Source organism: Chaetura pelagica, unplaced genomic scaffold, assembly GCF_000747805.2.
Source record: "Chaetura pelagica isolate M959 unplaced genomic scaffold, ChaPel_1.0 scaffold278, whole genome shotgun sequence".
NCBI lineage: Eukaryota > Metazoa > Chordata > Aves > Apodiformes > Apodidae > Chaetura > Chaetura pelagica.
Window position 1 is genome coordinate 77,220 of NW_009954497.1, and position 16,973 is coordinate 94,192.

General features: G+C 35.0%; 1 protein-coding gene across 1 annotated transcript in view; it reads right to left on the minus strand.

Moving 5' to 3' along the window:
* The window catches only part of BIRC6 (baculoviral IAP repeat containing 6), a 154,876-nt gene that overhangs the window by 62,537 nt on the left and 75,366 nt on the right, over positions 1-16,973 (minus strand). The window contains exons 49-57 of the mRNA XM_010004564.1: positions 15,421-15,621; positions 14,539-14,818; positions 12,335-12,591; positions 11,734-11,842; positions 11,018-11,239; positions 7,415-8,195; positions 6,351-6,494; positions 4,419-4,548; positions 1,530-1,661 (exon numbers count right to left, since the gene is read on the minus strand). Of these exons, the coding sequence (XP_010002866.1) occupies positions 1,530-1,661; positions 4,419-4,548; positions 6,351-6,494; positions 7,415-8,195; positions 11,018-11,239; positions 11,734-11,842; positions 12,335-12,591; positions 14,539-14,818; positions 15,421-15,621 (2,256 nt within the window). The remainder of the gene's footprint in view (positions 1-1,529; positions 1,662-4,418; positions 4,549-6,350; positions 6,495-7,414; positions 8,196-11,017; positions 11,240-11,733; positions 11,843-12,334; positions 12,592-14,538; positions 14,819-15,420; positions 15,622-16,973) is intronic.

Sequence of the window (16,973 nt, forward strand, 5' to 3'; positions counted from 1 at the left end):
AACATTTTAAAAGTTTTTTTTAGTTGAAAACAAGAAATGCAAAAATTTATAACTGACACATTTCAAAACAGATTATTGAAAAGAACTACTTGTCACCTACAAAGGTGACTTCAGCTGCTAACAGGCAACAAGCTAAATTCTGGCTGCACAAGGCTCTGAGGACACTAAAAACCAGACACAGTATATAAGAAAAGATAAAGAAAAAATAAGATTCCACAAGCAGGTACATAAACCAAATGTAAATTAATGAAATTTATATTTAAAATGGTTTACTTAACTGGAAAAATACAAACAAAAAGAACGAAAAACTTAGATCTGCTTCTTTCTAAATACTGAATGGGCTATATCAGGCAGTATGATCAAAGATGCAACTGCGATGAGACATGGTTGACTATGCTATGCCTTATCTTCAAGCTTGGCTTTTTCTCTTATTCCTAGATTCTTTATGCACATGTTAACCTGCACTTGGACCAATTGATATTTAGATATTCCCAGAATGTGTTTACCCTGTTTAAGTGCCATCTACTGCAAATATCTTTTCAGATAGAGATGCTGTGCTTAACATCAGCTGTGTTGTTTTAAATATACACCAAGATCCATGAAACTGCTGCCCTATTCAATACTTGAGTTTAGCATTATATCTACATCTAGAAACCTGAAACAAAAAGCTTAGAAATATTGGTGCCAGAAGTCAAAGGAAATCAGCATCTCTTCTTCATGCTTCATGAAGTGTAAATGAAATTGAGTTACTTCAATGAAGGCAGAAAGCTAGATAGGAGAAGAATAGCTTGAAGTTCATTAATCTCTCTCTCACGCACACCAGCACCTCAAACTAAAAGACTTCGGATCTTTACAGCCATCATCTGAACTGTAATCTTGTACCGCTGCAAAATTACTCTGTCAAATCTATAACCTCTATGGTAGTTTTGGAGGAAAAGTGTTTACATTAATTATTTCAGTAGGATCTATATTAGTTTTTAGAATGCAATTGCTTTGGAAAAAAATCCTATATTTGTGGTTTCCAAGTGCAATAATGTGGTTTCATGCTTTCATCTCCATCTGACAGTCTTTAGCAGAGTATCACCAGCTGTTATGTGAAGTACATGGATCCTTTTATTTCCAAAGCATATTGAGGGAATAGAGGTGATTAAACTCTGATGCACCAACCACTGCAATACGGTGGAGGTAGTAATACTGACACCACAGTAGCAGTACACAAATACTAATATACTGTCATGTAATCCCAGCTCCAGGTGTGTTTTTACAGAATTCTGTAAAATGCACTAGCAACAGCATCCACAACATGTCACTGACACACATATTTAAGTACAAATTTGTCAAAGTATATGATCTGCTAGAGGTAGAAGTTATACCAGGAACCAATCTTTGCTGCCTAACAGACAAGTTAACTGGGCACTACAATTTTTCTAGCCATTAATAATAAAAATAATTATTTGTAGGCATTTTCCCCGCAATCCACACTTGCAATATCAGAAAGACCCTTTTTTCAGAAGGTTGAAAGAACATACCAGAAGCAACAACGACACTGTAGTTGTCCTGAAAACCATTTTCTGCTTTAACTTTTTCTTTCTCTTCATAGTTCTTTTTTTCTTTATCTTCCTTCTGTTCATTAATTAGCTTAGCTGTAATACTGGGTGTATCTAAACAGGAGGAAAAAGAAAAAACCAAAGAGGAGGGAAAGGAATTTCAAAACACCAAGTTGATTTTATTAGTTTATAGGCTGTTAACAAGGCTGTACTTAACTATTTTAGTGGCTTAGAGTTCCATCCTAGGCAGTAATAGTCTTGGAAATATGTATTAATTAAGGCATTTGATAATTCTTTTCCCTTAATCCCCTGAAAATCTGTCCCATGACAATATAAAATTCTAACAGTTCAAATCCATTATCTGATGAGTTAAATGTATTAATATTAAAACATGGCTGCCCATGAATAAAAAATGAGATACAGCAAAAAAACCCCACTCAAACCCCAAAAACCCCACAACCAACCAACCAAAAATAATTAATCAAAAAACCCAAACAAAACAATAGCAAAAAAAAAAAAATATCTAAAACTTTTTTAAGGACACCTGCAGACTTATTACACAAACTGTTGTATTTAGGTCTGGTTATCCAGTGTTAGATATTGGCTCAATTTTAGAACTGGCAAGTAGAACTGTTCCTTTAAAACTGGAAGATGCCTCAAGCACATTATACAACAAAAACGTCTGCTGTTTGCTTAAGAGAGCATTAGATTACTGAAGTTCAACTATTTAGGTTCAATCATTAGTGCAGATCACAAATATCAACAAGCACCTATTAATTATTGATGATTAGTGATAATGGGTAATTTCACACCTTGTAAGGTACAACACTGGAACAAAAATAGCCAAAGAGTTCTTGAATTACTTCTGAGTGTGTTTCCACACAGCAGCCTTAAACTATAACCACAAACTCAAAAACCTAGAAGTACCAGACACCTTTAATTACATATGACCAGTGGGTGAGCTGCTGCAAGACATATGGTTTGACTGCTTGGAAATATATTATGATCTGTGCCTAAAGACGTTTGGTTATGTTTGTGCTAGACAGCAGTGCAGACCAAAAGAATGTGAAAATGCTGCTACTCAGGACCCAACATTCCTACGCACTATGTATCTGAGACTGGGTGCTGGCTTTTAAAAAAATTCTCATTAGTATTATTATTACTAGTACTATTATTAAACTTCAGAGTTACTCTAGTTTGGTCTCATGGACTGAATGCCTATTATTGATGGGGAATTTAAAGGCCATTAATAAAATTATTAAGGAAGCTTAAGCAACAGTATTTTTACTACTCAGATGATACCTAGATTTGTTGTTCAATTCTTCTGTCCAGCTAAGACCAGTAACTTAAGACTAAGGTGAATGAAATGCAAAACAATTTGTACTCATCCTAGACAATCCCATCTTTCTATGGAAAGGAATGCAAGTAGCAGATTTAATAATGATTTTAGAACTTCCCCCCGCCCCCCAATTTTATTTTTTTTTTAAGGCTAGGAGACAAAGTATGATATGAACATGCGTATCGTGATTTATTTTTGCCGACAGTAGGACATAATCAATTTGAGACATTAAAAGCTTAGTTAAAAAAATATTAATAAATTAACGGACTCACAGACTCTGACACAGTATCTTCATTACTGCCTATTGTTGCAGTGGTGACAGTCTTTTTCCTTTCCACCTCCTGTCCACCCCTTCTCTCTTCCTCTCACCCCAAACACAGAGCTTACTTTTCATACATTCAAGTCTTCTTTACTATGTCCTAACCATAAACTTAAGGGAATGATATACAAGTATCACAATAGGAGAAATCAGATCAGGTGAGGGATGGAAACAGAGACCTGAACTTTTTCAGAATTAATTCTTCCCATTTAAAACGAGAGCCAAACTGAGGAATAACAGTAATGTAGCAAAAACCAAAGTTATGGTGCTCTACAAAGTCCAGGATTTGACCAATTTCAATTACAGACATTACAGTGTATCACATCATGACACCCCCCTCCCTAGTCCCCATTAGCACTGGCTATCAACTCGCTGCAATACACCACTAAGGCAGCTACTCAGTACAATTTATGTCACTGCTCAACAACTGATCCCCACCTCATATGCACTGACTATCAAAGTACACCCATTACAGTAATTCTGTCGATAAATTGAACAAGGATCCAAAAATCTTTCCACACGTGATTTGTCTGGACACTAAGTGAATACAGAACTCTACGAGAAATAGTAAACTCAAGAAAATTCAAGCATTTTTCTAGGATTCACTATTTTTTAGTTAGAATGCCAAAGCATGTAGGTTGTCTAGTATTCAGCTAAATACCATGATAGTACTTTTAACACCTTGTTAGGTAACCTCATTATTGCCCTAATGAATTTGTTACTTCCAATGTAAAGATTTAAAAAAGCAGTAGTTCCTCTGAACCCCAAAAAGGTACGTTTAAAAAATTAAAAGCTAATCTACACTGAGTTCCAGAAAATGACATATACTGGTGTATCTACAACATATCATATACGTACCTAGTCAGATGCACACAATTCAGTGCACATCTGTAATACAGCAAAATCATAACTGCTGTGATGATCAATCAACCAACCAAAAAAGAAGAAAGCAAATCCCACATTCCCCACCTCAGTTTTGCAGAAGGTAACAATAGTATCTGACCAGAAAAAGTCTATTTTGCATGAAATATTTAAGTCATATGCAAAAGCATACAACTTACAGCACTGTTTCGTATTTGGCAATAACTGATGAAGACTGCAAATACGTATGTTAGATATACTTGGTTTATGTGGGTTTTTTGGCTTTGGGTGGGTTTTAATGGAAACTATCTTAAAAAAAGAAAAAAGAAAAAAAGAATTATTGCAAACTTGCCTGACACACGATCAAGAACCTCTGCTAAAGTTGTTGAGACAGGCAAGTGAAGAGTACGGAATTTGTGTCCAGCTCCATACATTGGATGTTGAATTACGTGACTAGTAGCATTAATTCTACCTTTGTACAGCTGAAAGGAAAAAAAAATTCAACATTTAACTGACTTGAACATTCTGAAATAAGTTAAACCACTAAACTCACCTCAGCAAAACAAAGCTAAGAAAGAAAATGGACATATCCTTCAGCTTTGGAGGTATACAGTAAAAATGCATCAACGTAGGACAAGTTTATTTTAACTCAAAATAATTTACTTTGAAAGCTTAAAATATTTTTAGGATCAAAACCAGTATGATATCCTATTTTTTTAAAACCTGATTATTTGACATAGCTGCATATGAGAGAAAAACTGAGTGTCTGACACTTGGAATTATATATGAAATAAAAAGTAATTCTGAAATTAAATGAGAAAAGTCATAACATACTTGGAGAAAGACGTCATGTCTCTATTGCTCTGACCTGAGGATGAAGTTAATTCTAGACTTATTATCTACTTTTTACTATTATGATGTATAACTAAGTCACTATTAGTTAAAACATTTCAAATATTTTATCGTAACATATTTTACCCTGAGGTCTGTTTGCATTTTGTATCATTCTTTGCTTGCAGTAACTTTGTAGACTTTTTTGCAATGAGACTGCCATTTATCTCCTTTCTCATATAATCAGTAGAACTGTGTATTAAAATTCACACACAGGACCAATTTAATGTTGTGAAATATTATGAAAAGAATTTAATACTTGATGACAATCAGAATTTAGCTTCCAAAATAGTTTGCTAAGAACTTAGTAGAAAAAAATGGAGATTCAAGCTTTAAATGGTTATGTTGTTGGATACACTAGAAGTACTTGCTGCACAGCTACATTATTTTAAAGGTTTCTCTCTGGATCTTAGAGGAAGAATCAACTCAAGTAAGAACATACTACTTCCTGGTGTTTCTAATAAAAGAAATTTAATCAGCTGACAAATTATTTTAAAGATATTTTTTCTGTTTTTACATATCTAATAACATTCTTTAAAAAATTGTTTTATGTAAAACAAATTATTAGAAAATTGATGTTACCTTCACACTACCAATGGCCATGTTAAAAATTAAACTAAGCAGGTTAAAACAAAACATTTAAATGTTTGTGATAAAACTGTTTTTGTTCCTCCTTTCCCATTTTATACTATCTTATCCAGTTTCCCTGTCATGTATCTCACACATACTTAACTTCTGAGATGTAGTAGGAACAGCAGAACCTGAAGTAGAAAATAATTTATCCTGGTAAGGGAGTACCAAGATCATTCAATAACTTCCATTTTTTCTGTATTTCTTTACTCACAGCCTTCAACTGAGAACGCAGCACTTCAGTCATTGTTTATAATTCTGTGTTCTGGTGAACCATATGGAAGTATAAAAGCATACTTCTGCTCTATAAATTAATTCAAGTTAAGTCAACTTAAGATTTTATTCATAGTGGTTTAGCTAATGCTGAAGGATCACTGCCAGTTTTGAAGCATCAAAACTATGATTGTTCCTTAGTGAAACTGATAACGAAGAACTGCTGGAAGGACAAGAAACAGTATCTATATTTGCTGTGAATGCATAAGGATACTATTCAAAAGCCTTGCATAAGATTATCTCAGTTATCACTTCTTTCAGAAGCAGTGTATTTTTCAACAAGATGACTTTTTCTTTAAAACATTGCCTTAAATTTTCTTTTAAAATGCCAAGTTACAATTCACCAACATATTCCCTCCCAAAATTCAGCAAGGTGTACAGTAGGAAAAGCTGCTGTTTGACATTTCAAAGTTGAATATATCCAGATTTATTTTTTTTTAAAGGCTAAATTTATTCCATATACACCATACAGATATAAAAAAATTCTTACTGGACATGGGGACTGAAGAAACAAAGTAACTTTCTCATCCTCTAGCATCAGCTGCAAAAAAAGTCTCCTAATAAATCCTGAAATATTTCCAGAGGTTGGGAGGTTCCCACGCTGAGGAGAGGACTGGAACAATTCACAGAGAACCTGGGAATGCAAAATGAAATAAAATTTAAAATATTTCTATATTTAGGTCTCTAAAATAAAGCTCTATACAACCATAATAGACAGTACCCAAGATCTACCTTCCAGTTATCATTCAAACCGGATCAGATATGAACACCACTGAAGAAAATAACAGCAGCAAATAAGGGTTTTTTAAATAGAGTTCAAAACACTGACTACAGCATCACAGTAATTGTAAACACATATGTTACTCAGTAAGATTAAAAAGTGAAGAGAAAGTATTTAGAAAACTAGCTTTCAAATTCCTAAAGCAAAAATTTCCCACTGCATAATGCAGTATTACTGTCAGCCATTAAGAGAGAACTGTACTGATTTTTTTTACAGACTGTTCCCAAGGGCATCATTATTCCTAATGTAGAAAAAGCTTTTTTTAATTACACTTTTATTCACCCACATCTGCAGGGTTAACAAATGAGAGGAAAATAGCAGAATTAGCACTAGAATGCCAAATGTAAAGCCATAACCTGCAATAACCCATATTTCCCTGGTCACAGATTGCATAGGCTTTATGGATGTACAGGCAAATTTACCATGAAATCTCCTTAAGTTACTAATACAAAAGATGTGTATGAAATTTAATTTTCAAATTCCATTTCAGAAGATTTTAGGCCTGCCCAGTTAAACATAGTATTCTGGATTTTTATCTAAAATGTATTCCTCTCAAACAGGAATACAGATCTATACATAGCACTGGATGGCCATGTCAAAGCACTTTTATACTTTTCAAAGTCAGACCAAAAAGGTAACAACTTTAATTCAAAACTTTTCTAGTCTATGACAGCTTACAAAAAAAAAAAGTATTTTAAAGAAAGTTTAAAAAAAATTAAAAGTTTTGAAAGTTGGCTGTAGTTATTAATAAAGTGGTTTTTTTACCCCCTCACCTGTGCCATAAGTCTCTGGTTATTAGGATGGCAAGAGATGCACTGTAAGAAGAAAGCAACTGTTGCATTTTCAATTGCTGTCCGCTGCTGAGTGGTCAACCCTGCTGTTACAGTTGAAGAAAGCAAGCTAGATCTTGCACTGGTCTGTTGTGCTGTCACATTGTGTCCTCCAGAAGTAGCACCAGAATGGCACAACAGAAATAGAAGTGCTGTCCACAATGGATTGACTTCAGAGCCACCCAACCAATCCTTCATCATATGACTGTTGCCAACTTCTGTCAAAAACCTGAGAACAGGAGCCACCAGGTCTGCTGTGATAGGCATTTTATTAAAGTGCTGTGGAACATGATGCCTCCTCAGTCTGTCCTGGGTGACATCCAATGATTGTGCAGTGCAGTCAGAGCTAGAAGTATGGTTAAAGCAAAAACTAGCAAGACTTCTTACAAGCAGTGAAGGCAAACCTGAGTCCAATAATTGCTTGATAGCTTCAGGAGACTGAGATGAGGCAGCAAGAGTAGCCAGGTGAGACTCTGTTAGTGCAAGAGGGGCTTGTGCATTTTTAGAGTCATCTGTTAAAGATGAACCAAGGTCCTGCTTTTTGCTGTCATCAGTCATGGACAGTCTGTGTTGACACTGCATTGGAGGAGGAGTGATACCCATCCATCCCATGAGTAAGGAAAAATAATTTGGGTGGATGTGGCACATGGAGCAAAGTAAACTATCAACAGCTTTCTTCAAAACCATGTTGCAGGGAAGAGACATGGACCAGTTAAACAGTGACCTGCAGAAGACAGAAAATGATGTGAATACTTAGTTTACCACTCATATTCCCTTTTCTTCACTGGTTCATAAAACATCTTTCCACGTTTATAAGAAACAACAGTAGAAGCTGTCGTACAACACTGTGCTGAGCTTCACAGCCTAGTTTGGATGGCAGTATCAGGAGGACATTCATTACCCAAAAGGCATTCCTCAACCACGTGGTTTGATTTCTTTCATCATCCTGTATTTAATATAGATAAAAGTTGACCATTCTGGCACATGAAAGACAGGATTTCAGTCTTTTGACAGTTATCACCTAATTTATGCATTTTTGAGCCAACTGCAACCTCTTCTTGCTTCCAGCTCTCCAAGCTGCAGCTACTAGGAGCACACATACACACATTTACATAGAGGTCTCTTAATCCTTTGGAAGAACTGAAAGCATTCTAACATGTTTCCAACAAGATTAAAATTTGCTTTGAGTGCTACCTAAAGATGTTGCAAAAAAATGAAAGCAACAATACTGTTGGTTGAATGGTGTTACCCTCGCTATCCTTACTCAATCTAAACTTAAGATGCAACAAGAGAACAGTTTCCCAGAGATCCTAAAATTCCACCTACCTTTGAACTCACATCCAAATACCACCTGCTGGAATGCTAATACAAGGCACATTAATGGAACATCTAATTTATCTCTGACAGTTTAGCTTAAATTTCAGAAATGGTATTTGTAATATAGTAAAATAACCATTTTTTCATAACACCTTGTTCAGAGTAGGTCAAGTATTAAAAAAAAAAGCAACCCTGTTTTCTGAACTGCATTCAGAGTACTGTGACACCATACATAAGCTACATTATCTTAACCTTTACATGCAGAGGTGAATGCACACTTAAAAGTCTGAATGTTTTATCATACATCACATTCCCATTTAAAAACAAGGATTGTGTTTTTCCTCTTCTGGATGGAAGTGTTATTCTACGTCGAAGGGAGTCTACAAATCTAGAACAGAACATTGGTCTAACCAAAGTTTAGCTTTATCACCATTCTAGTGGATGGCTAATAAAAAACTCTCCACAATAAAACACTGAAAAGTTAGTGACTAAACGACCCATAACTTCAGAAAGAGTCACAATTTTTAAAAGTCCACGTATAATAAAGGTACACTTAAAACTCTTCTCCAACTATACATTCACACAATCCTTCTGCCAAAATTTTCTGGGTAAGTTCATGGTCCATGAAAAGCAAGATTCTTTTGCAAATAGTTATTAAAAAATAACTAAGGAATAAATTAGTATCCATTGGCCAAAGCAGAAATGTTGAAATGGAAAATGGAGATGATCTGAAAATATATCCAAGAGAAAAATAAAACACCACATGTAGGAGAAATTAGGAGTTAGAACTAAAATCAGTGAAAATACTTCTTAAGTTAAAATATCAAAGGGGATTAAGAATACACAGGGGAAGTGATGTTTATTATTTATCCCTATAGGTCTGACAATAATTCTTCTATATTTATTAAAAATGTATTTTATAATTTGCTCCAGATGCTGGCTGATATGAATTAGTTTATTTGGCAGGAGGTAGAGGTATAGGACTATATTGCAACATGCATACTCAAACTAGGTACAATAATTTTATTAGTATTCCTTAATTTTGTCCTGTGATGAAAACAGTATCTTCTCCAAAATACAGGAATTCAGTTATGAAACCCACTTTTATATTAGTACAGATCTAAATGGGACATCCATTTTAGGAAGTCTATTTTTATTAAAAGTTCTTCCTTTTAAAATATAGCCTGAAAATGTATTTCTGTTAAAATGTATTGCTGAAAGGACTAATTGACCTGCATTTTAAAATCTTTTAACTGATTCCCAAAATGAACAACCTCACTTTGAATTAAGAATTATTTATAAGACAGTATCACTGACGTGTCTTTGGAAAAGGTCTAGTTTGCAATTCTGCATCTGAAGACCACCACGTTGCACATATACAAGAGCTCCACATAGTTGTACCAATAATTGTGTTGTATGTTTGCTAGTTTTGAATGTTCGATTATGCCTGAAGGCAATGGTAAAATAGTAGAAAAATGAGAACATTTCCCAAGGGCAAGAAAAATTTATGTGCTATCAAAGTTTCTTTCACTGAATTGTATTAAATTATACAAAAGAAAAATGCTTTACTGGGTATGGGAATTTAACAGCTACATTTCTAAAATGCACTTTAAGATATGTGCCTTCTTTTGTTTTGTTAAAATAGAAGAGATGGTTAAGCAATGTAATTCAAGATTCACTCAAGATTTTGTGCTTCATTTCTTTCAAATCAGATTGGCCAAAATAAAAGTGGTGACTCCAAAAAAAAACAACAATCTCCCCCTCCTCTAAGTCTTAGTTATCAGTTAGAGATACTGGATACAGTGATTAATTAATATCCTGATATATAGGCATTATTTTATTAAGATCATGATTTATAGGTACTGTGAAAATTACTGCAAACACTCAATTTCAACAAGAACAGACCAGAGTAATCTCTTAAAAAACCCCATTAAAACATGCAACAGTTTACCTTCCACATTTGTGCAAGTATATATATGGATTTCCTGGTTTGCTTCATATTTCTATTTTTAAAGACAATTAAACCTGCAATATGTGAAGTGCAGGTTTGTGTTTAGAATTACAAAACTACCTGCTTAGATATATTTAAATATTTACACTTTCAGTTAGCTTCAGGAATGCCAACTTGCACCGCTATTCCACAATTAACGCACTTCAAATTGTATCATTTCAATGAACAAAATAATTGAATTTTAAGAAGTATGTAGTGTAAAACTTTGCTTTACTTACTCAAAGAGCTCTCTGTCCAGCAATGCTGGTAAATCGTATTCAACAAGCAATTCATAACTATGCCACAAAATAGCTGCTACACAATGCAAATGGGAAGGAGATGGCATCAAAAGCCCATACTCTCTTGTTGAGCTATTTGGACAAATGTAGCTGGCACGGCCACCTTTTTTCATAGCTGCAACTCTTGCGGAATCACTGACCCATTTCAGCAATGCTTGAATTCTGGAAGGCAAGATGTAGTACATTATGAAGGGTCAAAGAAACACTCATAAATTAGCTTTTAGTAAACTGATGTACACATTTATCTCTTCCTTTGAAGCAAAGTTCAAGAGTGAGCTCAAACTGTTTTCTCAAGACTTAGATCACTAACAAGGGAAAAATCAAAAGCGTCTATGATCTTGGACAGGCAAATATAAGCATTCTTTCCACAGAGAAAGAAAACATAGCTGTTATCTGAGCTCTGAGTATTTGAGAGAAAAGTCAGCTAAGCACTAAAAGTTCAATCACTTTTATAAGAACAACAGAAGAGGGACAGCATTCTCTACGTAGGATGCAAAGAGCTAGGAGGGAACACTGGAAAGCTTCTTCACATTTGTGCACTTTCAGTCTATCTCGTAACAGATTTTTAAAAGTCTGGGTTTTGTGCAGGAACATCAAGCCACTATTCAGCAGATTATTTTGTATACACTTCCACATGATAATCCAAATAACATTACCTATCTTTTGTTCCAGGGTCTTGAGTAGTTCCAAGCTGATAAAGAATGTCTATTGTGGAGTCAGAAGAAAGACCATTTAATCTTCCAAACAGTAAAGGGCTATTCAGATCTTGCCGCATTAAAAAAAAAAAGGGGGGGGAGGGGAAATAACAGAAGTACTTACATACGTATTTTTAAAAAGTACTGATGAAATTATTACAAAACTGCAATATTAACTATGCTGCTCAGAATTTATACTGTCCTACAGACTATTGCTGCACAAATATTGCTGCATTTGTTTTCCTTATCATTACTCCTTTATTTTTAAATACCATTTTATTAAAGTAAGAGGCACTTGAGACACACTGCATATCCTATTCCCATGCCTTCAAAACATTCACCTAAGTTATCTATACCACACAAAAATCAAAACAACTCTGGTTGTACCCCTTGACTTAAGTACCTACATACAAATACTGAGATACTTAGAACCAAAACAAAGCCCACTGGCAGGTTCTAACAACCCCAATTCAGAACCCCAAAGTATCATGCTAACAAACCATATTTCTACATTTATACAATGTTTTTAGGCAACAACTGAAAAGAAACACATTGCACTCACCTGCAGGATCGCTCCCTGATGCTGAGCAGTTTCTTAGAAGAATGTCAATCAATTTTAGGCCTATTCTCGTGGATTGAAGCCCAATTTTTACAAGCACAGCCTCAATGTTTGGAGAATGCATACCACAGTAAGGTGACATTAATAAAGCAGCACATGTCTGCAACAGATTAGCAGTGGGTGCTGCAGCACTAGCCATCATTCCTTCTAAATCACTTATGTGAGTGAGGCAGTGGTGTAGTAATCTTAACCATCCAATACTGAAAAAGGAAACAGGAAAATGAGCTAATGTATAATTTTCTTATTATTTTTCATCTGTAACGTAACTATCTGTATATTAGATTCTAGGACAAGTACTGGAGAAAACTGCTGTGACATGATTAGACATCTCAGAAAAGCAAATTAAAATGACTGAATGACCATAATGTAATACACATCAGTGAAGCTGTTGTAATCACTGGTCTGAGGTTGTAAGAAAGGCCTGGCTTGTGGGTAGGAAGAGTTAAGAGCCTGCAAGTTTTATTATGGAAGTTCCTAAAACATTTCTTGTTTCACCTATATACTTCCCCAAATAGGGCCAACCTACTGAGAGGGTGGTGGAAGGCAAGGTAGTTATATATGGGGATGCTAGCAGGAAGGTTGTTAAAATTCAAAATGTGTTAACCACTACATTATCCCATGTGTTAACCATTATATTACCCTTTTTTTAAACCCCATATCTGCCTCATATTTTAACAATAGCATTCAGTATAATCTGTAATAATAAATCTTGAAAAGTAAACCTATTGTAATTTGGAACCATATTAACTACTTTATTTATAAAAAATATTCTACAATGCTGTTTAAACAAGTATTATGAACAGCATGGCAATCTAAGTTGCATGTGAAATATACAGCATCATTTCAACAACAAGTTCTAAACTAACAGTTTAACTTACTTTCACACTCAATCTTGAATCTCACAGTTCAGATAAAAGGCAAATTTGCATACAGATCTTAAATAAAGTTTTAACTTTTTAGTCCTAAATACTTATCATTTTAGAAAAGAACAGGTTTTCTGCTATGTCCAAACCAATATTATACCCAGAACAAAATTATATCCAAGTTTATTGAATATATCTATCATACTACTACCATTACCTGTAAAACTAAGCTGAAAGACACAGTAACATTTCACAGCATGAGGAATGAACACCCACCTTCTTTCTTTAGAGACAGATGATTTTCTGTGACTTTTAGATAGCTCTTAAGTACAAATACAGCAAAAGCATAATTTGGCTATGAAAATTTATGCTACTGCCATTCAAGACCAATTTAAGTTACACAACTTTTATAAAACATACACTGGACAGTATTTATGTTCTCTAATCTGACCTACTCTCTAAAATTTTTTCCACTGAAAGAAGAAAGGTTTTAAAACTTTTGCATGCTTTCTTTTAAAGTTTATAAACATTAGGTTCAAAGATTAAATATTTCCATGTAATGAATTTTTATAATTAAGTAAGCTAAATTTCAGAACCTAGAAATCTCAAAAATTCACCCATTAAATTCAAAGTTGGTAAACTTAAGAAATTAGTTTTTGGTAGTCCTTAACAGCTTATTTATTTTGACTTTAAAAAGTACAAAAGTCAACATGCCACCTAACCAAATAAAAGCTTTTGACAGTAAATCTTGCTGATGTGTCAGAATCACAACAGAATTCTTCAGTTCCTATTTCTCAAATGTCTGCAAACAGAAATATTAGATTTGACTTCCACAAAACATCCTATTCTCCTATTTCTATTCCTGTTCCAATGCTTATGTAACTCCTTTGACTTCAGCAGGGATAAGAAGCATATTGCTACTTCAGTATTTTGACAGTTGCCTACCCATTAAGAACACAGAATGCAACTATGAATGCCTTCCTACCCTTTATATTACTATCCTTGCTAAGATGAGACAAAGCCTTTTACATATGCAGATTAAGCATGCTATCAAAAAACTGAGTAGTAGTGCTTGCATTTCACTTCTGTTAAAAAAAAAAAGCAAGCATGCTTTTTAAGAATTTGAAACAGATTCTGTATATGTTAAAATTCAACTACAAAAACAGGTGTTCATGAATACAATTTGGTACTGGAAGATCTCACTCAAAGCAGACACATCTCTAGAAAATCCCCAAACATGAACTGGCACTAACATGTCTCTGGGCATTGATAATAGAAGCTTACCTTGTTTTAGAGACCTGATCCTCAGAGGGAAGGAATGGATTATTGACAGTTGCAGATGAGGTGTTTCCAAAGGCTGTGAGGCCTAGCAGTTTGATCTGAGAGAGGCCTAGTGTACTGGCATCCCGAGGACGATGGAGACGGAGGCAGACAGCTGAGGCAACTTCAGCTTTTACCAGCTGGATTTTTATATACGTGAGACCACTTGTGATAACAGGAGTTGACAAAGGTAACATATTGACACCATCTGCACTTATTTCAACAGACACTGATGAAGGGCAAGCTACAGAGTAAAAGAAGTTTTGAAACTATTAAAAAATCTGTACTGGCTTGAATTTTAAGTGTTAAACATCTATCCCCATTAAAGATACAAAACAAGATGACTGAAATTATCTTAACCAAACACTACTTCAGAACTGCAGCTGGAGTATTTGAACTGTGTACATGGTGTATATAGTTTATTTCAAAGGCTTAAGATGGAAAAAAGTCCTGTCATTCTAAAAGCCACATTTTTGTAGCAGGCTGATGACAGTAAGAGATTAAAATCTCACGCTTTATTCCAGCTACCATACAAAACCATTTTCTCTGAAGACTCTTGACCAATACCACCTTCTCACTAGGGAGAGTTTTGAGAAATTTCACAAGCATTTTGCACATATTTAACATTAATGCCACAATATATGTACTAAGCTAGAAGAAATCAAGCAGAGTCAGGGGCTTCTATTCTCAAAAAAAGCAGAACCAAAAAGCTTATCAACTTATTTTACAGGCATTCTTCCAACAAACCTCTGAGTTTTAGTTTCTCTGATATATACTCTTTGTAGCATTTCTAAATTCTACCCTTCGAATTTTCAAACTGTCATCAGTTTCAGTGAATCTGCTTACTCGCCAGGGAGGCCAGGTGAGGCTGGATGTGGATCTCCTTGAGCAGCACGGCTGCAGGAAGGTGAATCGTAAGGTCGCACCAAGCTTCCTCGGGTAAAAATATGTACGACCAGGCGGCAGAGCGAGCTCGTCTGTGGGGAGGAGTAGCCTGCAACAGCACCTCAGCAGGCTGGGCAGTGGGACTGCTGGAGGTGATTGAACCTTCAAAAACAGCACCATTAACACCAGTTATTTATGCTTTGTAATAAAAGCCAGACTAATTTACAATACCAACTGTGGAAAGCCCTTTTTTTTCTTAACTCACCTGTTTTGGTTTATTGATAAGATCCCACGTGTAATAATGACAACTGCTGGGATATTTTTACCTTTAGACTGGTTTTACATAGGCAGTTTACATATTCTCATGCAAATGCACATGGCTGAAAATTTGCTGGGGACACTTGCTACCAAAATCCTAATCTTTCTATCTAGAGTTCATTACAAAAACAAACCAACCAAAAAAGTCCATGTTGAACACTATGCTTACGACTTGAAATCGGTTATTTCAGAGTTAACATTATAAAGGCTTTAAATATTGAAATATTACAGTAGTAACATAAATGACTTCATAACCAAAATCTGCAAACCTTTTTCTTTAAGAAGGTTTGTTTCATATAAAAAACTCCTGACCTCAGTAGCAGCTTATTTTTCTAATCTTTGCATGAGTTAATAATGAAGTAGGAAGATCTAGGCTATGTCTTCTTCAGCAAGTAGTATGGCCTAAGACCGGATTTGTGCTGTTCAAGTTAGAGGTACTTGATGTGTATTACTTTTAAGTAGCTCTAGCCTGGCTTACTGAATGCCTACTAGCAGCTGGAGATAAAGTCCTGGACACATTTTGATAAGACCTTCATCCAAATGAAGAGAGTTAATCTCTCAGAGAGAATCAGAGGGTAGTGAGGATAACAAGAAGGTTAATTTTTAAATTTGAAAGTAAAATAGTAACATAGATGCATTTGTAGCAGAACACTTTCAAGCTGGGAGAGAAAGGCACGCAAGAACCCACCATCATATATGCTTAGGATTTTTACTACTTAATCAAGTACCAATACTTACAGGATACTTAATTTACACTTTGGGAATTTCTGAAGGGCAAGGTAGAAGATTTCTAATGGCCCCCTATTCTTCCAAATTAACCTCTCTCCATTTAAATTTTTTTTTCATTATTATTGACACTCTTAAATTTGAACAACATCTGAAAGTATTTCTCTCTTGTCCAACAATTTTTCCAGAAATTCTAAAAATAATGCTTTGTGTTTCTCCTCTTGACAGTGAGACACTGTATAATTATGTTCACAAGCTAGTGGACAGCAACATTAAGACACTGCTCATTCTTTTTCACCCACCTTTGCTATGCTTCTGTAACAGCTCTTGATGTGCCTCAAGTGAGTTTAGTGAGTCTTAGTGTGTCTGCAGATGGTGGACTGGAACTGGCTATCCTGAGTTAGGGGACCAGGGTGGTGCCCACCTTGGTGCCTGACTACATCAAATACAAATCACACTCTTCTTTCCCT